At 39.5% G+C, this 26,239-nt stretch overlaps 1 protein-coding gene across 2 annotated transcripts in view; it reads right to left on the reverse strand.

Annotated features, from left to right (window-relative positions):
- The window catches only part of IMMP2L (inner mitochondrial membrane peptidase subunit 2), a 448,622-nt gene that overhangs the window by 160,774 nt on the left and 261,609 nt on the right, over positions 1–26,239 (reverse strand). For both annotated transcript variants that reach the window (XM_033163446.1, XM_033163445.1), the window contains exon 4: positions 11,174–11,239. In XM_033163446.1, coding sequence (XP_033019337.1) covers positions 11,174–11,239 — 66 coding nt within the window. The remainder of the gene's footprint in view (positions 1–11,173; positions 11,240–26,239) is intronic.

Genomic DNA, 26,239 nt, shown 5'->3' on the forward strand with positions numbered 1-26,239 from the left:
CTAAGGAATAACTGCATTGTAACATGCTCAATGACAGGGATGGGGGGGACCCAAAGTTTTACACACTTCTATCTGCTTTAGCTTCTAGGGAATCTCTCTGCATTTTAGCCTCCAGGGACAAAAGCTTCAGTAGAGGTAGCAGCAAAATGCAAAGTTATGAAAGGCATGGGAATTATGCTCAAGGTGCTTGGCACTGAGCAATGGGCTGTAATACCTCACCAACTCAAATGAGGTGAGGACAAAGCTGTTCAGGGATTGTTATCCATTCGTTTCCATATTAGGAAATGTGCAAATGATTCCTATCTACTGGGCTTGTGGTGCTCCCTAGAGCTCTTCATAGCTATGCTCCATTTTTTAAGCCCTCCTAAATCATAGAGGTGGTATATATATATATATATATATATGCCTTGACTTTTAAATAGTCATGCCAGAGACTACTGGCACACAAGGCATTTGTTTAGAGAATGGGGCTCTGTAGGTATCACAAGCACAGATGAACAGGGGTTTGCTGTGGACTTGGAAGACCCAAGCTGATCAAGGCTAATAAAAAGCACTAAATGGAAAAGAAGAGTGTGTTATGAAAAAGAAATGTGATTTTGGGACAGCTACAACATCATTACTGGCTTAATCTTCATTGTTGGCCAATGCATTCCATCAATGCAGATCACTAACTGAAGCAGTCATTGCATCTTATCTCAAGTAAATAGAAATGAATTGAAACTTTCTCTCTGTTGCATAGAGAGCCTTATTATATTCGCTACGGGCAAGTTTCAAATAGACAAGAGTACTAGAGTTTATTCTGCAAATCTCTGCTATCCTATGTGACAATGTCAACTGTTGACATGATAACCTGAGTCCTCTTCAGACATTTCCTGCCAAACACACATAAGGATCTGTAAGAATGTTTTGATCTAGTTCTGCCTCCTGAATGACGCTGCATGCATTGGAAACAGTTTTAAATGGATGTGCATTTGGTTAGGTCTGAAGGGGTCACCTTAATCACACGAAGCATTTTCAACATGAGGACAAGAATGCTTATTGGCAGGATTCTCATCCTAACATTGGAAACTTTTTGTGCAGTGAATAATGCCCCTTTCAGACTCAGGCAATTGTGTGTTGTCTCAGGAGCACTGCTGGTGCCCATTGCATTATCAAAGAGGCAGAGCTAGACTGTGTGTTTCCATGGGCCCCTTCACATGTCTGGCAGTAGACACCCAAGGAGGGCTACTGATTACTAGGAATCTTTTGGGAATAAAAATTGGTTTAGCTTTATTGGAATGAATGCAGCTGTGCTAATTCCTATAATTCCTATAAAAAAGGAGAGCTGTTGGATTTAATTACTGATACCAAACACCAAAATTAACATGTTCAATGTTAATGCTATTTAAGACATATAGGAAACAACTGGGGGTCATTTGGAGTCATGTGGTGCCATCTACATACAGGTGACTCCCATCTTTATCTCTCCATTCCATCTGAATAAGGATAGGCTGTGCAAGTGTTGAATCAGTGTCTGGATCCAGCAATGGACTGGATGATGGTCAAGAAGCTGGAGATGAATCCTAACAAAAGGGAGGTTCTGTGGGTTGGTCTTCCCCATTACCAATTACTCTACACATTACAATCAGCAGAGGTTAGGATGAGCTTCTTTGTGGTGGCACCCCATTTATGGAACTCCATCCCAGATGATACTTGGAATAGACAAACTAAGGCAAATGCATTTTTATTTGTCCAGGTATTTTGATCAAGAAGGGTTTTGATTTCTGGGTGTGGCCAGATAGATTTATTTACTCTGCTTGCTATCTGCCCTGTGTTTCAGGAATGGAGGAAAGGTTAGATGTGACAACCTGAATGGATGAATGCATGCATGTCTAATTATTTATCATAATGGCAGAAGCACAAAGTGGGGGGAAGCAAGCTGTTTGGGGGACCACATCATTAGCAATAAATTCAATCATAAGGAATAATGTCAGGGTGACTCTAAGGTTTTCTTCACTGATAACTCTTAATATTTGAGCAGAGGCTAAAGTGAAGAGGCTATGTTATATTTGAGATGACTTCCAAACATAATTTTCAGCGGGGGTGGGGAATAATTTTCAGGGTAAGTGAAAACATTTAATTCAAACAAGGGACACAAATCCTATTTTCAGCTTGCTAGGAACAGTATTATGATTGCCAAACGTAGCAATCCTAAAATGCAAATAAATAAATACATTGTTCAAATTTGCTTACAAATTTGAAATATTGCCAACCTGTCAGATAAAGAACTCTAGGTACTTGAGAATGTCACAGCAGCTACATTTGCTTTCCCTTTGCTCTGAAGCAAGCCTGCTTCGCAATCTGTATTTTGTTTAATCTAAAAAGAGAGCCTAAATTCATCAGTAGTTCACAGCCACTGCTGTAATTGTCCTCACAATGAAAGACAGTGAGTGCAATCCAGCAAGTCCCTTTAGGTGCCTAGAAGTAGCACAACACAAACTATTATAGAGCTTCTTTCTCATGCAGTTTCAAAGGCAGCTTGAGATACAGAGCAGAGAAGAAAGAGGGGAGGAAAGGGGGAGAAATGTATGGGATGCATAAAGAAGTCCTGCAGTTTTCTTGAGACTGGAAGCAATGGCCATGTTCCAGAATTGTTCATTGTTCTGATTTGCATACAGAAATATTGCAGAAGCAAGAAATGCTTCATGGGCATTGAACATTTTCTGACACTGGCCTCATGTTTGCACAAGAGCCGCTGGATTGAGGTAAGGGTATTTAAACATGTTTTATAGACTCAATATGTGCTTTATAGATGTACTTAAAATGTCAACTGCTGTAAAATGTGTGACATAGTTACCTTCTGTGTAATTAAATGAACAGTGATTCAGCTATTGCTATCATTCCTGTTGCATTCTTTATAACAAATTTGTGGTCTCTTACAACATACATTGTCATGCTTTGTTTGTCTAACTGCACAATTGGTTCCCAGTCTGGTAAGCAATGCTTTATTGCGCAAAAAGACAGAAACAAGTAGGATGCAAAGAAAGACCGATTTCTTGTTCCATTCCATTCAAATATAAACCTATATCATTGCAAATGATTTTTTTTTTACTTGTATGGCTACTGATTACTAGTCTCAGGTTATCCACAGAGCATATATTCTGTATTACAGAGAAACAATACAGTAAAAATATAGCGCTGTGCCAGAATCAAATGCAGTAAAGATTAGCACTGCACTGAAATCTGTCCTTCAGTTTCTCAAGATGTTTTCCTCTCCTACAAAAGCACCTTCCATTTTTCTGCCTCCATCTCAGGGTGCTTTAGAACTTCATTAGAATTTTGGTGGGTGCAGAGGTAGGTGAGTCTAATATGCACATTTTCCTTTCCAGTAAACATTTCTCCAGCACTCAGATTTCCTGATCTGAAAATACCCCACGGAAGGAGTCACCTTATGATGTCTTCCCCTGGGGTTTAATTGAAGCATGGACACCCAAGAAGGCTGCAGGGTGAAGGCCACTGCAGAGGTGATTTGTGGAAAGAAAGAGAGAACACTCACAAACACCCCTCAGGTGCCTCAAAAGTCAGTTATTTCATGATGCAGACCCTGCACCCAACCCATGAGGATTTCACCAAAATTATCTCCCTCCCCTTTGATAATCTTCAAATGCAAATTCTTTTCTCACTAACTGATGGTGGTTAGTGGAAACTGGTGGAGGGCAGGGGAAATTTTCAGCTCAGCATTTTTAACAAAAAAAAAAGCAGCACAGAAAACACAGTAAATTGTAAGTTAACATAAAAAAAATGTAAGGTAATGAATGACATTGGGGGAAAACTGCTGTGCACACATTCCTTCACCACAGGACTATACTAAAAATAACTTCTGCCTGATGAGTAATTCTGGCCTTGACTTTAATATTTAGAACCATTTACCACACAAAGAGTCAGGAGTCCTTGCCTTCACCAAAGTAAATGGCCCTAAAGAGGGACACTGTTCACTCAACATCTATTTAACAGAAGCACAACCCACATTAATCCCTGTAAACTGCAAAGTCTATAGTGCTGGGGCAGTTTTCTCTTCTTTCAAATGATACTGGCTTTGCTGGATAAGAAGATTACAAAAAAAAGAGCCACTGCAACAAGTCCACATTCTGAACAGCAAAGCCTCTCTTGCTTTGGACAGATTGTGAAGTCCAAAGCAAGAACTTAATTTTGTTTCGCATTCTTAAATTTAAGGGGAAAGTCTAGCAATGGCTACTAATTGTGATGGTTATATGCAACCTCGAGGTTTCAGAAGAGGATAGGCCTCTGAAGAAGAGCTGCTGGGGAGAAACAACAGAAGAGAACTCTTGACTCCATGTCTTGCTTGCGGGCTTCTCATATGTGTCTGCCTGGGGACTGTGGGAAACACAATGCTGAACCTTGGATCTGACCTAGCAGGGATCTTCCTTGTGTTCCCAGCTCTAAAATGAGTAACATGGAGCAGAGACCCCATGCCTCTGTGTGTCTGTGTCACTGAAATATGTTTACTTCAGCCCCAAATGGAATCCATGGGGAGGGTGACCCAGTTTGCATATCCCCACCTGGGATTTTGTTTCTTGGTGGGGATGTTAGAACAGGGAAAGCCAGGGCTCCCCCCCCCCTAGCCGGAACTCAGTTCTAGCACTGGCACCTCTCCGCTGGGTGCCATTGCCATTATAAAAGAACAAGGGAGGCATTCATGGTGAGTTCTGGAACCTCTTTTCCTAGGAAAAATATCACTGGGGAGAGCTAGCATGGCACCCAAGCCTACAACATGACTCTTAATGCCATCGCAGACTCTCTTTCAGCACCTCCTGCATGTTTCTCCTGCAGAGGCTCAGGCGAATGCCTCTTTAACACGTTCCTTACCAAAGGGAACAGCAAATGTTCCATCAGAGCTTTATGTTTTTCAGCTGCAAAATGACTCGCCAAGGAAGGTGTAGGGGTGTGTGTGTGTGTTTGTAAGGGAAACTGTTAAATCCTCACTGTGAGGAAGGGAAGTTAAGTCTCAGCATGCAAGTGGCTTAGTGGGCAGAGCCCAATTTGTGTCAATTCAAAAGATGGCCTCTGTTAGAAATAAAGGAGGAAAACAGAGATAGAAGCCTCAAACATGCACTTCTGAGACTCTGTATCTACTTTTTCTGCTTGTAATTGGCTCGTTTCCTTCTTCTTTTTTCTCTGTAAGAAACAAGCTGCTGGAATTATGTTGACAGAATCTGCAGAGGCTACATAACTAGGGGAAATTGCTTTGCATTTCTACTTGGACAAACAGAGATTATACAAAGATCACAATGTGCAGAGAGGGGAGGATTATCCCTTCTCTCACCAGCTACAAACCCACCCCCCCAAAAAAAATCCCCCCCCAAAAAAAAAATCCCAGGAGTGAGTAAATAAGAAAGTTCCAATTGGCACCATGTGGGAGGCAGGAATATTTATTCCTATGGCAACCAGGAAGAAAAGAGGCAAATCTACCCTCTCCACGCACTGTGATCCTGATACTGTACAAATGGCCCCTCTTGTACCTGCAATTAAAAGAAGAAGAAAAAGAAAAACAACAACAACAGAGACATAACTGAATGCTACACATTAAGTTTAAAACATAGTTTGGATCATAGCCTTGTACCTAACACTGAAACATCACATATCAAACTATACAGAACACTGTGGTGCCCTCAAATTCCACTCTTCTCTGACGCTGGTGAATTCTATTACTCAAACATATTTCCACATCTTAGCATTGTGCTTTCCCTTTAGTCAAAAGGGCTCAAAGAGTTAATTGTGCTGAAATAAATATTAGCATAATGCCTAAGGATATAATTTTCTTACCTAGCTGGGGAAACTTGGCAGCAAATATGCTGAAGTTAAAATTGTAGAATAACTCATTAGGAAATATGTAGTAGCCATGGCAAGATTTACTACAAATATGCTAGAAGTGCTTTTAAAAATTAATATTACGCTGCTATGCTCGCTTTAATTAGCTTTCTTCTTCATTTACAAAGCATAGCTGTCTCGTTTATGAACTTAGTCTCTCTTCCTTTCCTTGTAAACCTGTTTAATTAAAGTTTTAACAACTGTGGAAGGTTTAGAAACACTAGAATGATTTTTAGCACTTCAGATCCTAAATCCCACCCCCTTTTACATGCTTGTCCCATCTCAATATTACACTGGCAGCACATAAGATCCCCAAATTAAGATCCCCCTTTCTGCCCAATCTCATTACAAGTTGCATTCCAGTTCTGGAGTTTTGCTGGTATTTTCCTTCTAACCTGTAAAGATGGTTTTGTAAGTGATGAAATTCTGATTAACTCCCTCACACGGCAAAGCTATTTTCTAAAATTCATAAAAGGTCACCTTTTCTTTTAGCATATACCTATGTCTAATCTGTACATTGATTGCCTCATTCGCCAATATATTCCATCCTTTGAAAAATCCTATCACTTATTAGCCTCTAATAGTAGGTCACTGCGCTTTGGTTTTCAATTATAGAAACTTCCATTAAAATCTGTTTCAGCATGTATCACTTGCCCTTCGTGTTATAAGGAAAGATTTAGCAGTAATCTATTTTTCACTATATGCAAAATTGAAACCCACTCACCAGAAATGCTGCTTAGGGACAAAACTGAACGTCAACATTTCTTGTTTCGCTTTGTATTAGTAGCCTGCCCTATCTCCATGGCTTAGAAAAGTAACCATGCAAAACTTTTCTATAAAAAACCAACCATTACGTTGAATATAAAATCTTACAAATGTTCAAACTTCAGCATAATAAAACCATATCCTTAGCCTTTTCAAAGAGCATTACCACCACCATATTGTTATATCTCCTGCTGTTGATCATAGCCTAATCTTCCCCTTGTACTCACTCTGCCACTCCAACGACTACTTGAGGCAAGCTTGTCCCTGGTTTGATACTGAAGGTTAAAAAGTCTCAATGTTAACAGAGATATGGACAAAGTAGTTCAAATCTAACACATGCACACACACTCCAAAGCAGTATGGTTGGGATTACGGCTAAAAGGAAATAGTTCATGCCATCTTCCTCTGACTTAGATGATCCTGTCCACAGCTTCAGTGGAAAACTTATCCCATCTCAGTGGCATATTAGTAGTTCATAGCATAATGGTAAGGGACTGGAACTTATTTGATCAGGCAATGACTTTTCTAGATACCAAAACAGAGGATGTGTTGTCACAGATGCTGAAGCCCAAATATAATGACTAGCTACCTATCCTGTACAAAATCTATTGCAGCTTCATCGCATAATTTATTTTGCCAATGACAAGTGTCAACAATAGTTCTGTAACAATGGAAAAGATAACAGTAATTTTCATTCCTGCTTAACCTCATAACCACAATATGGATGAATGTAAAAAAAAAAGGCTCATTAGTCTTACTTTAACGTGAACCATTCAGAAACTTGTTTTAATTGTTATTTTATAGTGGACAGTTGTTGTTTCAAATGAACAAAGTGTATGTGTTGAATGCATACTTGCCACAGAAGACTTCAGAATCACAATTAATCTCTCAAACTAACACAATTTACTATAGGTGTGCACAAACCTTAGGTGTGGGGTCAACTATATTTTGTTCTAGAAACATGTGAGCCACCAACCAGGATTTCCAAGAGGTTAAAATTCCAGCCTGACTTCCTTGGAAGGGTGGGCAGGATACAGATCTTATCTGAATAATGAATACATTTGTTTAAAGCAGACTACTTACATGTTTAAAAACAAGCTGTGCTAATAAAACTCCATATTCACACTTAAGAATAATACATTTTTTTGTTCTGCCACCATGCATATCATGACTCAGGCATTTGTGATACAGTACTATAGATTATTGTGCCTTCAGTTGCACATGTGGAATAAATGGGCTTCCACAATATTTAATTTCTACTGATTCAATAGGTTTTCCACTACCAACATTTACTTTTAATACATTATACAGATTTGACATTTTAAGCCCCCCCCCCCGAACTATCAGTTAAGCAGATTGCGTTCGTATCATTTCTTTAATGATTTCCTAGCCAAAGTACTGTGCAAAGCAAATTAAATTTTACGTTTTTTTGTGTTTTTTTCCCCCACTGCGACAATTGCTGTATATAGGGAAACTTGATTGCAATGCTACTCATTTTGCCCTGCATCTGGCTAAACATTCGTTTCTGCTTGTTCAAAAAAGTTCCTAAGGGAGAATTGATTAGACCACCTGCTCAGGGGGAAACTGTGTGATGTGAAGACACTCCCCTGCAGTGATCTAAAAGGCACCACCCAACTAGCTTCACTGAGATTGCCAGGTCTAGATTCGAGCTGGTATGTATATGATTTTATTTTCGTTTACACTTGATTGGGCAATTATAATATGCCCAGTATAGAAGCACCCAAAACAGTCTCTGACTAATACATAAAACTGGGATACTCCCTGTCTTCAAAGAAATGTGTGCGTATCAGAACACCCGCAAGTGTGCAGCTGGGTCACCGTGTAGCAGAAGCTGCAGCTTGGGGAAAGGTTCTTAAGAAGTGCTAGAACATTTGTGAAGTATTTACAAGTGGGATCTGAAACCAAATATTGTAGTCCAAGTGTTCTTGTTCAGAACACTCCATTCTATTCCCTTCCCTCATAGATTTCCATTCTGGCCCACCCCCAACCGTCCGTCAGCATTCAGTGCTGACAAAGCACACTGCAATTTAGGTTTTCCTGCCCTCTCCCTTAGCCTTTTTTTTTTTAACTGGTGGTGCCATTTTATGTTCCTCAAACCATCACTCTAACTATGAAGTGCCATTTCCCAACCACCCCTCTTTGCCTGAGGCTCAACATTCCACTCATCCTCTTCCTTGCTGCATTTGACATTCTCTCACAGTGGGTCGCTACCAAGCATGTCCAGGTGTCTCACCTTAATGCAGAGGTTTTCAACCTTTTGGGGTCCACAGCTCCCTTCAGCAACTACATTCTTTCTGTGGCACCTCTGTGAGGCTCAGGAGCCCAGTTATGTCACCCCTTGCTTGCAGAGCTGGCAGCCCCTCACCCCTTTTAGAACAACCTCCCTTGTGGAGTGTTCCCTCAGCCTCCACTCCTCTCCCCTCTTCTTGGGAGTCCTCTGGGCAGCCACAGCTGCCACCCCTGGTCTCTGAGCTTCCCCCCTCACCCCAAAGCGAGGTTCCTCCTCACACTACCCCATAGGGTCATGGGAAGCACCCACTGGCCAGCTCCAGAGGCACCATTTGCCTGGGGAGCTTGTAGCTAGGGCTGCTGCAACAAACAGCTGTGCAAAGCCTTTGGGAGGCAGAGACGTGAGAGGGCATCAGAGGAGGGAGTGAAGGAAAGAGGGACAGAGGGCAATGTTGTCTGCAGCACCCCTGTCAATCTTTCAAGACACCCCAGGGTGCCACAGCACCCTAGTTGAAAACCACTGCCCTAATGAATCAGAAAGTGACTGACCACAAAAATGGCTTTTTGTTACACAACGCATTGGCAATGGCACATATTGTTTGTTCCTCTTAATATTTGCCAAAATACATGGTACAAATGGAGACATCTGTTCCCCAAAGCTGCCCCAGCAAAGCTGTATGGTAGAAACACAGCTCCTGTCAGCTTGTGGAAGTCTCTCGTCAAACATTTAACTTGTTCAAAATAATAATCCTTCCTACAGCCAATTTGGTATGGACCATCCTCAGACTTACTTCTCCTACACTGTCAAGTTTCATGCCAGTCCATTGAACCATTTCTAACTATAAGCTTTAGAACCTATTGCCCCCAATTTCTCATTAAAATGGCAGAATATGATTCTGCTAACTCACCCTTAATATATGGCCTAAAATCATCATCATAACTGATACATAAACCATAAAATTACTAGACACACTTTATTTGGAACTAATGACTTACTTTATTTATTTGGAACTAATGACTTACTTTATCTGTAGTGCTCAGCAAATATGAAAAACCAAACTAACCTAATTTCTGTTAATGACATTAAAAGTCTGTTTTTAAAAATGTCATGTGCTTTCAACATACAATTGATAGCTACTTTCAAATAATCCTTTCAGATAAGGCATGCTAATGGTGTTTTGACAGGAGGTGACGACTAAATAGAGTTAGACAATCCACATCAAGGCCACTGGTGGTCATCGTCACAGTTTGCTAGTAGAATTGCTAACTAACACAAAAATAAGAATCACAGAGAGAAGCGTATTTACAACCTTTCAGGTAACCATAGAGATGCAATGCTGGAGGCAAGGCCATATCACTTAGTACTGTGTGCCCACTAGCTGACTGGTTAGCTGCCCTTAGTCACGTCAGCAGCCAACACTGTGCTATGTGCTTGCAACATCCTGAGTCATGGACGACAATTCCATTCCCACCTAAGTTTCACTACAGAAGTGGCCAACTGCACACACTAGCTGTTAATTAAAGCCATTCATGTTCCCCATCACATTGTAATGACAAATCTTTCTGTGTTTATGATTAAAGATCTCTGAAATCCAACACATGCAATAATTTGAAGCTACAAACATGCATGCAAGTTGTTATATCTCTTCCTTAACATACTATTCAGTAGTGTTTGGGTTTATGAATGTATCAGTTAATAACAAAAACCCAAACAACATTGAATCAATTAAAAAATAATTGCATTGTACATGAACTTATTAATTTTTAGAACTGAATTACTGCAAAATGCATGGATTTATAGCATCAATGACAACTTTGTTAATGATTCATTCTCTAAGTCAACCTTCCCCAACTGGGTACAACTCCAGAGATTTTGGGACTATTTATTTGTTTGATTCCATTTATGAGTAACTTCCCACATAATATCTCAAAGTGAATTCAGAGTAAAAGCATAAATGATTAAACACAGTTTCATATATACAAACAATTCCATATATATATATATATATATATATATATATATATATATATCCAATTAAAATCCAATGCAGACACATACTGGCATAAATATATCTACTTAGAGTGCTTTCTGAAAAGTTGAGGTCTTTAATGGGTGCCGAAATAGGTGGCTCATTAAAAAAAAGAAGATATAGCATTGACACCCCTGTTAATAATATAGAGCCCCAAATTGACAGGATATCATAGTTGCCTGGGTTACCACCTCAAATTCTACTGAAAATGTATTATATTCTTATAGAGGGAGTCAGAGACAATGGCATACCATACTTACTTTATAATGTCCCCTTCAAGAGCAATCACTCGTTTAATGATCTTCTGCTCTGGGTTTCTTGGAGACCTGCAAAAAGAGGGGAAAGGTGATTCAATCAGCAAAGTTCTCATTGTTTTAAGGAAATGAAAAGAAAATCAGCTATGAAATGAGGGTTGCTTAAGTCATCAGATGATTTGCTATTCTGCCTGATGTGCATCCATCATCGTTCTCTTGCTGAAGTGAAGTCACTGCTGTTGCTCACATTTCAGCCCACTGTGGTTGAAAACCACTGCCAGAAAAATTGATGGATGGGTCAGGGCCATTTACCCTCTTGCTGGTGTAAAATAAATGCACAGAATATTCAGTGGTGATCAGTATAGATTGAAAATGGATACATTTATTCAAAGAAGGATTCACCATTAAATGCCAGTGTTACAGCATGCATAAACATTCATGCTGGTCATTTATTTCAGAAAATGAACTCAAAATGAAATAAAAATTAAATTATCTGGCATACATAATCCCCCCCCTATGTAAAATATTATTTTTACTGATACAATCTCATACAATCTGGAAGGAACACCATATAAAAATGGCCAGCTAGGATATGGTGGCAGCAGCAGTTATACATCTTTATGTATATATCAACACAGAGCTGACAGTGAGAAAAGATAAAGCAGTAATGCTGTGCTCACACGGCAGCTTGCTATACTAGCTATTCAACAAGCAGTAATAGAGAGAAAACAGTATCACATCAGGTGTGGTTTGTAGTACATTCCTGGATTCTACCTAGAAGAACCTGGTTACAAGCTAGTCCAACTTACAAGCTTATGTTAGTACAACCAACATAAAACTGCCCAATAATAAGTTGCCAAGAAGTTTGATTCTATTTGTTTGGGCTTGAATCACAATAGTGTCTTTGCCCCACTGCAGGTGTTACTTAACACAGCAAAGGCAGATGGATTGTGTTCTCCCTTATTACAGCTCTGGTGGATTACCTTGCATACACTGCATAAAATTATCAGAGATTTTTCTTTTCTTTTGGCCACCTGACCCCACCATTTATATGTTTTTTTTCCTACAGTGGAGCTGAATGAAAAGTTAGCTGGGATTCCTGCATTGCAGGGGGTTGGACTATTAGGGTTGCCATATTCTGAAGAGCACATTTGCTGACTTCTACTTTTACCTATAGATCGCTATAACTCTACCCATGAAAAAGTGGATGTGTCCTGGAAAAGGAGGGCATATGAGAGCCAGTGTGGTGTAGTGGTTAAGAGCGGTAGACTCGTAATCTGGTGAACCGGGTTCGCGTCCCCGCTCCTCCACATGCAGCTGCTGGGTGACCTTGGGCTAGTCACACTTCTTTGAAGCCTCTCAGCCCCATTCACCCCACAGAGTGTTTGTTGTGGGGGAGGAAGGGAAAGGAGAATGTTAGCCGCTTTGAGACTCCTTTGGGTAGTGATAAAGTGGGATATCAAATCCAATCCAAATCCAAAGTGGATGTGTCATGGAAAAGGAGGGCATATGGCAACCCTATGTAACTAGATGACCCTTTGGGTCCCTTCCAACTCTACAATTCTATAATTTTATATGAGAAGTGAGCACTCACATTTAAGGGGAGAGGGTAAGTGAAAGAAAGCTGAAACTTGGGCATGTGTTAAATTGGCGGTTGGGTGTGCAATTTACCACCACTGCGAGGAGTCAGCAGCTACCATTTCCACCTACAAGATGTGTTGTTTTACCAACAGGCACAGATATTGCCATAAAGGAAAAGGAAGAATTCAGATTTGTTTTATTCACTTCATCTTACTGGAAATTACACTCTTTTAGCAAAATTGCTTTTAAGCTACATTATGTATAGTTCATTTGTGCTAATGAAGACAGTCATCAAATTTTAAGTGTACCCTTTCAAAAATTCTTCCATAGTTTTACACTTTGTTTTAAAGGTTACTCAGAGCTCCCCCCTCCAAGCAACTTTCATTTCATTAGTGTATACGTATCTTAATGTTGCTACTGACCTCATGGTTCAATTTACCCCAATTCAGCAATAATCACAATGACCTTGAAGAACCATCATTTTCAATCTGATGTAAGAACATTCACAGACAAAGTGATTACTTTTCTGCTAATAACGACATATATTTTCCCACCTATCAAACTGGCTTCAAAAGAAGACACTGAATATTCACCACAGTCATTAATGGCTTTCAGTGCTTCAAACCAGAATATCGTCTTGTGTTTCTGGGTACCAGAAATTCTTCTAGGAGGGTCTGGTACCAGATTTCTTCTAACATTCACCCTTTAAGATTATGCCATCTGCTATGATCCTGGTACATTCTAGTCTGCTATATGAACGAGCTGAAAATGGGACCCTCCTAGAGATGTAAAATTTCCGGAAATTTTGAAGCTCGGAAAAAAAAACCAGGTTTTTTCCGGGGGGTTTTTCGGGGGGAAATGGAAATTTTTGGGAAAATTGAAAAAATGCTACATTAGCACTTGTTTTTTCTTTTCCAGATTGAAAGTCATTCTGTTACTTTAGAAACATAAAATATAACTATGGACAATTTTAATGGGCACAACTAGCATATTAAAAATATAGTGTATCCAAACAATTATTACAAACAGAATTTACTTTTAAAATAATATTTATTTGTATTTGTAACAAATGGAGCAACAATCTCCTGAACTGTTTACTAGTTAATGTGGAACAAACAAACAAAAATCCACAAAACAATGTTTAAAAAATCCAGAAGTAACAATTATTCATATTTCCTCTCCACAGTATTTTTTTTTAAAAAAATTCTTATAAAGAGAACTGAAGAAGGAAGTGTGACTAAGTTTCAATGAATGGGCATGAAATTTAATCGGAATCATTTTCTGAGCTGTAATTAAGTATATACTTTTAGGCCCTTTTTGTTGCTGTATATTTTCTTCCAGTGCATTGAGGCCTAATGAAGAGGAACAAAACCAATGCATACCACACACATGCAAAACCAAAACCAAAACCAAAACCTTTTTCTTTTCTGGTGACAACAGCACCTCCTAAAGGAAGAAATGTATCTTGTTCTTGCATTGGAGAGTTCAGTTTGTAACCTAGGACTTGCTTGTCCTCACAGAAATTAGAATAATCTGATACCATACATATTTTTTAGAAATGATTTATAAAATATTTTAACGCCTTATCTTAAAATATTTTATTCATCATGTTAAAATAACATAATCTCTTTTTTTCATTTTTTTCCAATTTTTCGAAAAAAACGAGATTTCAGGAAAAAAAGAGGAAAAACCGCCCCCCCCCCTGTTTTTCGGGGGTTTTCCAGGCCTTCACATTTCTAGACCCTCCCAGTATGTGCCTTCTAGGTGTGCGTTATGCTTAATCTGTGCAACTGATGCACAGATTTACAAACAACAACTAATAGTAATCAATAATTGCCTCTGTCCCTGAACTGTTGGTACATACTTGCTACCCTGGGCTCCTTCAGGGGCAAGAGTGGGGTGTAAATTAAATAAATAACAGCATCCAATAAATAACACTGCCAATTGTTGTTCGTTCCTTTTTCCAACAGTGCACAAGAATCAAGCATCACAACTTCCGCACCTCTGAATTCTGAGACAATCACGATGTATCAGCTGCAGCAACTTTGTACTCTGTTATCTGCATGGCATCTCTTATTACAACACCAGCTTTGCAGGGTTGGACTGCTAGATGTTTCTTTGCCACCGCCTCCTCCTCCTCCTCCTCCAATCCCATTCACTTTAATAATGATAATCTTTCCAGTACCTGACCAACCTTACGACTGTGCAAATAATCCTGCAGCTGAGATTCAATGGTGGCATCCAAGCTGCTGACATGAATTTGGAGTGGGGTCGAGCAATAATAGCTTGATTGGGAGCTCACAAGGTGTATATATCCACATGTGACACATGCTGTACACATTCTACTCAGGGTGTTGGATTACACAGAGATGAAATTGGAGAGAATATGCTAAAACTGGCCCCAAGCAGCGATTTAAGAGCTGAAGTTTGCTTAAGTATACTGAATGGGCAGCGCTCATCTCCGCTGCAGATAACGGTTCCCAAAAAGCTCATTAACATTTTATTAATCATTACACTTTTATAGCAGTGCCACTTTCCCACTTTTTGATTTTCTCTTTCCTTTCCTCATTAGTTAAGTCTTTATTTTTTATTTTTTAACTATCTGCTTTCAAATAGCTGCTTAAAGCAATCTGAGCTCAGGAGGCTGGAAAAGAGATCTCGCTAGAGTTTTCCCCATACAGGTGCCCATGGAGGTCTAGCTATAGATCCCTGCTAAGCAAGGGAAGGCAGTTGCTTCATTTTAACTCTCACAAGGGATTTATGAAATATCTCCTAATACTAAATGAGCCAATTTCCTGCTGGGCATGAAGTCTTCTGTTCTAATAAAAGAGAGAGTAGCCCAGAACTCCTGGATATTAGTCGGATATGATAGTCAGATACAACAGTGAAGCAAATGCAATTATATTTTTCAACATACATTAGTACTTTACTATCTGAAGAGCAATGAAATTTGATTTCTCTTCCATCATGAGTCAGTCTAGATTATGTCTACACTGTAAAAGTAGATTCTGTTTCAAAGGGCACATAGAGTTCATGGGTATAAGCAGGGAACAGAGAAAGGCAATCTGATACTATTGCTCATTATCAAGAATCATACAATGCAATATAAAAATAGATGAGGCTAATATGCCCAAGAGAACATCTCATCCCATTCTATCTTCTGTCATGATCTTCAAGATCGGACACAAAGTCCTTAACAATTTGAACATAAGCACTGCAAAGCATCATACATAGACTGCACCCAAGCTGTTCTGCTTCCAGTCCACAGAGATGTTTAGCATATTTAGGAAGCAGGGATGAGGAATGTGTGGCCACTGAGATGTTGTTGGACTTGGACTACAACTCCCATGGGAGATAACAGTCCAATAACACCTGTAAAGTCACCATTTCCCACCCCTGCATTACAAGATCATTCTGACTGGCTAGCTAGCTTCTAGGTACCTGGGAGAGAAGTTTCAGTTATTATTATATGTTGTTTTATTTGGCTATTTTATGTATGTGCATTTTCAGTTAACCCAATAAAAGCATTTGGGAAACACATGAAGAGAGAAGGGAGAGGAAAAGAGTGAGCATAAAGAGTACATGGCTCACTCATGGAGCACCAAACCATAGTTATGTCTGAACTGAACCACTGCATGTTTGGACCAGAACGTATAATTTTTTTCTTTGAAAATTTAGTTCTCTAATAGGTATATATCCTAATGGATTGTCACTTTAAAAAAAAGCCAGGTTAAACAAATATTCTGTGGAGTAAACAAATATAATACCAATGATGGCAGAGACTTGTAGCAACTGAAATGCTTCAGATGCTTTAAGATTCCCTCTAGACTCTGTGTTAAGAAATGGACTTCAATCTTAATGAACACAGATGCAGTGAACCATATGGGGGAAATCCCCAACACTTATCATATACATCTCAGAAATGTAGAATTTCACTTAATTGAGAGGGGAATTATGCCAACTGGTTGAGCAGAAGCTTCAGTGAGGCTTGATGAGTGCAGCATTTCCAGTGCTAAAAATAATATTTTAATTGGGGTATTTCACAACACTAGGCAAACTATTTTTGTCACAAATAACTTTTTCTCTCCATAATGAGAAGTTCTGAAGCTTAGCGGACTTTCCCCCCTCAAGAAGTTTACAAGACAAAACACTAAACTGATTTGTGTGCTGTTGTTTTTTTAAAGGAGCAAAGAACATCCTCAATGTAAACATTATACCCTGAGGCAGATAAAATACAGACATTAGAGTACCACCCTGAACAACTGGACAAATGAAATAATGTTCTGAATTGATTCACTATAACAAAACACCAACCACAAAGTGCAACTGTTTGAATTAAACTGAAATGCAATTGAATCTCTGTCTAGCATACTTTGCCAGGACATTGTGTGCCAGGAGATCTATAATGGTAATTGTGTTTGTGTTTTTCCCTTGCATCTGATGATACCAAGTTGAAAGCAGGACACAACCAAGAAAAATACCAAACAGAACAAGCCTACGCAGCCTATATGGCAGAGGCGCATATAGACGGTGGTTCATTGACTTCAATAACCTCTCAAATTTCTCCTTGAACCGATTTCCTGTAGTTCTTCAGTGTCTTTGGTGTGCTAACTAACCCACTGCGCCTTGGGTAGGCAACTGCGTTCCCTATACAGCTCTCATATCTTCAAGAGAGGAAGGCTCTTTTTCAAAGCTGTTTCATATCAGAGAAGAAATGAAAAGAGAAGCAGCAGCAAGGTGCATCTTTTTCACTAGTTTTAGACTACAGCATGTGACTCCACTGTGTGATCTTTGCTTCAGCAATCTGAAGAAATGAGTTGCCCTGCTTACACAAACTGGGACATAAGAACCCCATAGGCAGTTCATGACAACAGTGATTATCGTCAATATATTTATATTCTAGTTGTGCAGGTAGGCTTCACCAAAGACCTGGTGGGGGTGGGGAGTGCAGTAGAAATCCATGTCATTAGGACTCATCTCCTAAAGAACTCAACAAAGGTGAAATTCTCAAAGACTAGTCGTTCTCCTTGAAGCATTTCCTAATTGTTCTGAGGAAAAGACCAGGATCAGCACCAGTGTTTTTAAACTACTTCATTCATTCACTCTTTCAAGCTAGGTTTTTCAGTTTTCCAAGGGATGGTCATATTAGTCTGTCCCAGCAAAAAACAAGAAAGAGGCCAGAGGCAGACTAAAGACTAATACATTTGTGGCTTTCATGGACTAGAGAAAGGGCAGAGAACTTGTGGCCCTTGAGGTGCTGCTGATTATTCCAATAATCTCTAGCCAATGACCATGCTTGCTGAGGCTGATGGGTTTTGCAGCAACTCTGGGACAGATTCCACACACCCAGATTAGCGCCTACTTGATAAGATGCTCCAAGTGTTATTATCCTCAGTTGGGAGGTGTATATTATTTTTATATGAAAGCAGGTGGGAGATTAAAGAATGAGGTCAGATTCTGTAGCTTGGCTTTGCCGTAGTTCCTTGGACACCATATGGAAGCTGATGCTGCCCCCATCCACTATAAGTATTGTTACAGGTAAAACGTGTCCAGTGTTCAAAACTCCCGTTGTTGTAGGAGCATTTTGCGGCAGGGAATTTCATTAGCCGTTTCTGAGCTCTGGGCGCAGCACTGCGCCTAAATTTTCAGATTAAAACAGAAGAGTGGAAGGAAAGGAGGCCCTTTTTCTGCCTCCCCACTTACAGCTACTCTCCGAGGACTAGAGAAGAGACCCTCTTAAGAATATTAGGGGGGGTGGGCAGGGGAAGGACCAGATCGTGTGAAAAATGAACATAATATTTTAGCTGCAGTTCATTCATTTTCAGTTTTGTATTCTTGTTATAAAAAAGCGCGCCTAGACATTCCGTCATTGCGCCCATAACCTAGGTTGCAGGTGCTATTTAGCTCCTAGCTTTCATATCTCCAGCACTGTTCCAGTGTCTTTGGGACCAAGTATAGATCCTTCTGCCAAGGAATATTGGTGTTTTTACTTTGGGAATGATCAGGAGAAGTGGCTTAAATTGTGTCTGTCCTGATAGGTGGCACAACAGTGCAAAAAAAAAATTATAAGAACTGGGAAGCACATTATGGAAATAGGTGATTCCAAAAGGCTCCTTAGAGCTATGGAGCTGGGAAAGGACCTTTTTATGCTTAGCCAGCTCAAACACGTAAAGGCATGGGACCTGGACAGAGGGGGCGGGTAGTGAATTGGATGTGAAAATCAGGCAGGTAACATTGCAAGCAACATGGAGAGGGTTAGTTCGACCATCTGGAGTAACAGTTGTTGGGGGGGGGTGATAACTGGCTCCTAGCCCAGCTGTAGTTTCCACAAAGTTTAAAGTTCTGCAGACCTCCTTTGAATGTGGCTCTAATTCATCCATCTCCCTGCCTCTTTCTTCCAGATGGGGTCACAATGAAAGGCAAAAACCCCACCAATGGTCTGTGAAAATTATGTTGCAGATTAAATCTGTGCAAAATAAGCAGAGTTACCATTTACAGCAGCCGTAATTGATGGAAGCAGAAACATCCTAGCTTCCTTGTTCAGTGCTGGGTTATTGGAGGATGGATATTCCTGGTCATGGCTTTACTGGTGGCAATACCTGCCTCGCCCCTGCATGAATAAAATCCATATAGGTGTGTTTGTATTGAAAACCACACAGGATGGAAAGTGCCCCATGACACTCAGGAGCATTCTTTTGGGTTTTTTTCTTTAAAGATTTGCCTTGTCTTCCCGATTTACATGGTTCCTTAATTGTGCAAATTAAGTATTATCTGGTGCAAGGAACCTGCAGACATTTCTCTCTTCCCTGTCACAGAATTGTATGAAGGATTAATTGCCTTCTGGGCATTTTTTTCTTGCATTTTGCTGCTATCTTGTGCTGCAACACTGCATGCTATAAAAACTCAGCAAACAGCATTACATTTTACTATTTAGTAGAGTGTTCTTATCCTGTCTTTTAGAGTGCTCACCATCCTCAAGACAACTTACAAAACAATCCAATGATACAATAATACTGCTGGCTGTTAAAAAAATATCTATCTATCTATCTATCTAATATCAGCCATAGACAAAATCGTTATTAAGACATAGTGCCATAAAATCATCCAGAAGCAGAATGGAATAAAAAAGGTTTTAAAGCTCTTTCTTCTAAAAACCCACAAGAGAGTCTTTGTATCTCCCTGGTGAGGGTACTCCAGAAACGCCAGGCTACCTGGATGTTTGGAGAGCTGAATTCTCAGCTGATACAAATGTTCTTTCTGCCACATTTTGCAACAATTGAAGCTTCAAAACTGCCTTAATGGCAGCCCCATGTAAAGTACATTATCGAAATCCAGCTGGGATATAACCAGAACCAGAGATGAGAGCGGCCTTCTCTCAATAAGGCCACAGCTGGAGAAACAACAGAAGTTGGAAGCAGAACATGAATAAAATAGCATTCTCATGTTCCCCAGCAACTGACACAGGAGGGATATTCAACAATTTGGGGAATACTGCCATTGGGAGCGCCCAGGGAAAGACTCCCAAGCCTGACCTTTTTTACTCAGCAAATCTATGGACATTTTTGTGGAAGAACTTTTCACAAAGCCTGTTGAAAACTGTTCAATTGCTAGTTCAGGAATTATAATTAAAGTTCAATCAAGGCCTGCTTTCTCCAGTTCCATAATTATCATTTACTTTCTACCTTCAGTCCTCTTTTCTTTTCCTTTTTCAGTTGTAACATTGGCATGAGCCAATTTCTTGAAGTAGAATTTGAACAAACTAACGTGTGTGTGTGTGTGTGTGTGTGTGTGTGAAGTCAACCCACCTAATTTGTATTTTGCTACTTTCTAGTTCTTTTTGGTTTTGCTTATTCTACATATGGAGCTTTTTGTCATGTGTGTGTGTGTGTGTGTGCAAGAAATCCAGTGAAAGTACAGTGAGCAATACCATTTCCAGGTTTTTGTGGAAATGACTCAAGTTATAAAGTCAAATTGAAGACACTAATTAAAATGCTTCAGTGCAATAAAACTAACTGGTGGGTGGCAGAGCAATGTGACTGGTCAAATCAGAAAGCCTGAAAGTACTTGAAATATCTTGCAAAGTCTTCTGAATTAAAATCTCACTTTAATTAGTTCCTAGGCTTCCAGTCTAATCACTTTGAAGTTAAATGGCTGGCTGTTTAAGAATGCAAGCTGTCTAATTGCTACAGTTATGTGTATTTGACCTTTTCACTTTTAACAGTGAGACTCAATTAATTACTTGCAGTTTTCGGCAGGTTGTTTGACCTCACTTCCACCTAGTCCTAAAAGGGCATCACACTTTGATCACCTTGACCTTTGCCTTCACATCAGACTCGGTTGGAAACTATGCCATCTGAACTTTTCATACAATAGTCCACTAAACTAATTCACTAGCACTAGATGACTATGTTGACACACATTTAATTATCTTTTTAAATAATTCCCCAATGTATGCATCGTTGTAAATGACTGGAAATTGATGTGTTCCAGTGATCAAAACAGTCTTTTTACTACTGATCCTGTACCAACATCAAAACTGCACACAGTTTTTTGGGGTGGATGGATGGCGGAATCCTTCCTTTGTGTATCAGTCTGCTGTTTCAAAACCATTTCCATACATTTTTAATCCACCTTTTAAAACTACTGGATTTTATAAACCATTCCATAGATATTTGAGACAAGTGAAAAAGGTCCTTTTTCTGTTTGGAACATCAGGTTAGGTATCTGTGAGTGTATAAATTCAAAGAACTGGCTTTAGTTGGCTAAAAGAAGATTGGTAATAAAGACAATCCTTAAATCACATTAATTCTATTAAGGCACTACCGTCAAGCAAGGAACAGGGACACCAAGGCCCTGCCCCCTCTATCATATTTCTGACAAACCATGCTTTGGAGCTAAACTTTAGCAGTAGGAAACAGGCTGGATCTACACACAGGGGAAAAATTGCAATAAATAAGTCATAAATTAAATTGTTATAACAAAAGAAAATAAACTATGTAAAATCGCTTGGACAAAGTTTTGGGCTCTACAGCACCCTCTGGTGTCACATGTTTATAACACATTGTAACATGGCTATGTAGGTGAGTCCAGGATCTGCTGATGGACAGGTCCTCATCGAATTTAAAACACCCTTCGATTTCTTGACTGTGAAACAGAAAAGGGGTTTCTGTTGTAAATGCCTCACATATTTCCTGATCAAAGGCTACAAGCAGCCACATAAACCATTAAAGACTGAGGCAGCCTTTCCTAACAGTTGTATTTGGCAAGACTTAAATTAGGTTTGCAGCCTTAACAAAGGCACATTTTATTGAATGAACAACCAAGCTGCAAATATGTACCCATTGTAGAAGATGGTAATGTATGGACTCTTTGAGAGGGGGAAATGGAGAAGATCAGCAAGCGTGAATAAAGGAGGTTTGGGCTTACGAAAGATCCACCATTATAAATACACATTGACAGGGCAAGAAACCCAAAGCTCAGTTATGTAAAGAATTTGGAATTCTCATCTGATTTTTATTGATCTGGAGACATTAAGTATGATGGGAAGGAAATGGTAATGTTAAAATATCATACATGAAGGTGAATGATTTGAGATTTGAGATGGAACCAACTTTGATTTCACAGAGGATGGTGTCCATATTTAAGCCACAATGTTGATACAGAATCCGACAACAACTTGTCAAATTGTTGTCAGATGAATGTCATATTTTACCATATATACACAAGGTTATGTAACCCTCAGGTCTGTATTTAGTCAACAACGTATCTGCATGGGTTTTAAGCAACCTCTCGGGTTGTGAGCGGCATAAGACTATTTTGTGATTTACTAGGAGCTTATTATTTTGAAGTAAACGTGATAAAATGTAAACCTGTGCAATCACTCAGCTCTTTGATTAGATTCATTTTTACCCCACAAAGTGGCCTATTTGATTGCAAAACATAAAAAGCTATAAAAACAATTATAATAAAGGCAAAAAGTTGACAATATAACAAAAAACCCAACAACTGCAAAACAGCAGGTTAAAACAGTAGATTACCAAGCAAAAGCTGAAATCTCAAAAACCAAATGCTCGCTGGAATGACTTACTGGTACTTTTCAGTTAGCACCTAATGTTCAAAAAGTATGGACCTCATAAAGTTCCCCAAGAGGAGTGAATTCCCTATCCCTGAAAGGGTCCCATCAGAGGAACATCCAATTTTTGGTTGACTCTCTTATTGGACTTTTCTGGATGCCCAGCTCAAACAGTCATGTGCATGAGCTTGCTCCTACCATAAAGCCAACCCAGAGCTTATTATGTATACACACACACACACACACACACACACACACACCTATACAGCTGGTGTAACTAAACCTTGTTACAATGGAACTTTCTGTTGGAAGAGGTTTTGATAAATAAGAAACTATCAAGCATCTGGCAGAATGCAGTACATGGGATTAAATCAAATGTGAGTCTAACTCAGAATAAATCTGTTGAAATCAATAATCATGGACAACATTGGTCCATTGGTTTAAGTGGATCCGCTCCAAGTAAAACTTATGTTGGCTATGACCCAGGGTTGGTGGGTTGCAAGTTGTGCAGGCCCGATTTGCAAGGTTTAATCAAAAATGTATTTTCTATATAGCCTTTGAGCATTTCAGTCAATCTTCTCTTTAACATCCAGCCTTCATTATTTTAGTGGGGGTCTTTATGTGGATAAAATGGCAACTTCCATGCACAAGAGGGAGGTATCAATGTGCTTAGGGAAATCACATGGTTTGCAAAAGTATAAAAGAAATTTGGGGGGGGGATCTTAAGGGTGGGGTGAAAACTGAACATGTTCAATTACATGGACTGTCGGGGAAGAGAAACCCACAAGGGCAGGCAGTAGAATGGAATATTCTGCAAAATGTGGTGACTGGCTGGGTAGGACTCTTAGCAAAAGCATATGCATTTCGGAACAAAAATCCCCAAAGGTGCACATAAGATTTATTTATTTTTAATCAACCAAACCAGCAAATCTCAACACATTTACAGATTATAGCCTTCTTCAAGAGAAAAAGATTTCCAAAATACAGAAAATGAAGGCACTGAGCGCCACAACCCCAGAGTCAGACACAACTGGACCTAATGGTCAGGGGTCCCTTTAACTTTATGAATACCATATTGTAAATGGTGGTGAATATTTACTTATTCTTCATAACCATTCTTTCCTTTATAAATGGAAGATTTGAGAGATTCAAGAAACGTTGGAAAGGTGGCAAGGGAATCATACTACAGAGAGAATTTCAGTAGAAACTGACTTCTGGAAGCACTGATATATTATTTATATTTTCAATGTTCTATCAGTCGCTCATAAAGATGACCAACATGAAAAATTATGTTTTTAAAGCAGTGTTTGTAAAACATCCAAAATGTTGTTTATTAGAAGTTTGAAAACTTATGAAACAGACAGACAGACAGTGATTAACACATTACCTTTGACAAGTTTATTGTAAGGGTTCTGCTATGGTTTCTCGCGAGTAAAAAGGCTCAACTCAGGTCCTGTATATTTACAGGTTTTTATTGTGCAGATATGTACACTGCAGAGCTCAAAGTCCGTGACCAGCTTAGTCACTTTCAGATCTCGGAAGTGGCACTTTTTGGGAGTGCCCCCAACTCTCCTCCTACCCTCCTTACATTTGACGTTTGACACCCCTACATAATTGGGGCGACGGAAATGTTGTTGTTCCTTCTTGTCTGTGCCCGCCGAGTGGGTGTTGGGTCTCTGGAGCATCCCCCAGCCACCTCTCTGCTGGGCTGCTTTCCTGCCTATCGCTTCCACTGGAGATTCCCCTACTATCCCCGTGGTGCTGGGGCTCTCTTTCCTCTGACAGCCCCTGCACCACCCCCACTGGGCGCTGCCTGTTCCCTGATATTTATTTAACTTTTTAAAAATTGAGCATGATTACACAACTCCACCTTCATGACTGGGACATTCTGACAGATAGTGTGAAACATGTTGACAACCGGTATATGTGATGGGCTTTGGGGACACACAATATCAATAAGAGGTTTGGAAAGAGGAAGCTGGCCAAGGTTTTCAGGACAATGTTGCCTTTGGCATGCTAGAATTATGACTTTTTAAAAACCTAAAAATGCATACCCAAGAGAAATGAATGAAAAACTTCACAGGTAAAATTGCAGCTTTCTTTGACTAAAACAAGACAACAAAAAAGAAAAGGAGTGATTTTCCGTTTCTCAGGAGTATGAGAAAATATTGGTGGGAGTGAAAATTACCGCAGAAGATATTTTTCATTTTTTCTGTTTAGAGAGCTCTGACCTTTTCTCCTGTACTCCTCCCTTAAGTAATCCAGTTCTACCCAGTTCGTATGATTTACATGCACAACAAGTATATGACGTATGCAGGAATGTTTCGAGATACTGACTTCATAATTCTGGTTTCCTCTCTACTGGCAGTTTTTGCACACATCTTTGAAATGAATCATCAATATTGAAAGAACTACCATAATTTACATTACACCCTTTTAATGCTCCAGTGGCAATGGAGCCAAAAAAATGAGTCCTTTTTAGTAGAAGTATGAGAAAAATATCTGTCTGTTTTAGTTAATGCAAAGCATAATTTAAAAGTTTAAATGCTTGATGGTTTCTTCTTTCTGGATAGTATTATATGTCTACATAAATCTTCATCTCTTTGCAGAATGCTGTACCCTTACAAAGATGAGAGTTTTCAACATTGTCCCTGGGTTTGGGCACCAAGTTAAAATCTAATTTGCTTGGCCTTTTAAAATGCTTTTAAGTGCATGATTATGTGGCCTGACAACATGGTGAACCCAGTTTGGTAAGCATTAGACGTTCTTTTGTGTCTGGGCTAAGATCCGATGCAACAATTAGCAAGATGACAGCCAACAAGCTGTTGGAACGAATGAAAATAATAATGAAAATAACAAAAACAAAACAGCAGGTAGATTGGCCTGTTCAGCATGAGAAGGTTTTTCACAAATACAAATAAGCAATTATAACTATGAGGGAGGGAATATAATCACCAGTCTCTAAGGTACATCTCTTTTCTCCAAGTCACTATCCATTTGGCCTAAGAATGCTTCATGCCATGTGTTCAGCTTCATTTTCACCAGGCTGTGATGAGAATTTACTGTTCTCAAGCAAGGTCCCCTGTATTTCTTGAAGCAAGTATAGAGAAAGCTCCCCCCCCCAGTCATTCATGTGGGATGAGAGTTCTTTCCGTGCACATCTGGCACTGTCACAAATCACTCCACTTTCGGTACCTCCATATTCCCTGGGAGACAACCTCTACAGCAAGACAACACCTGCTACCTCCATAGTTTGGTTAGTTGAGACAAATGTGTTCTCAGTCTGGAATAATAAATGTTTTCTTTCAGCTTCCGCCCTTTTCCTTCATGGAAAAAGGTACAAGGAATTAGACATAAAAGGGAAGAGTTAAAAGACCCAATTTAGCACATTTTATGCTGTCTCCAATTAAATGGGGGAG

This window comes from Lacerta agilis, chromosome 10 (assembly GCF_009819535.1).
Source record: "Lacerta agilis isolate rLacAgi1 chromosome 10, rLacAgi1.pri, whole genome shotgun sequence".
NCBI lineage: Eukaryota > Metazoa > Chordata > Lepidosauria > Squamata > Lacertidae > Lacerta > Lacerta agilis.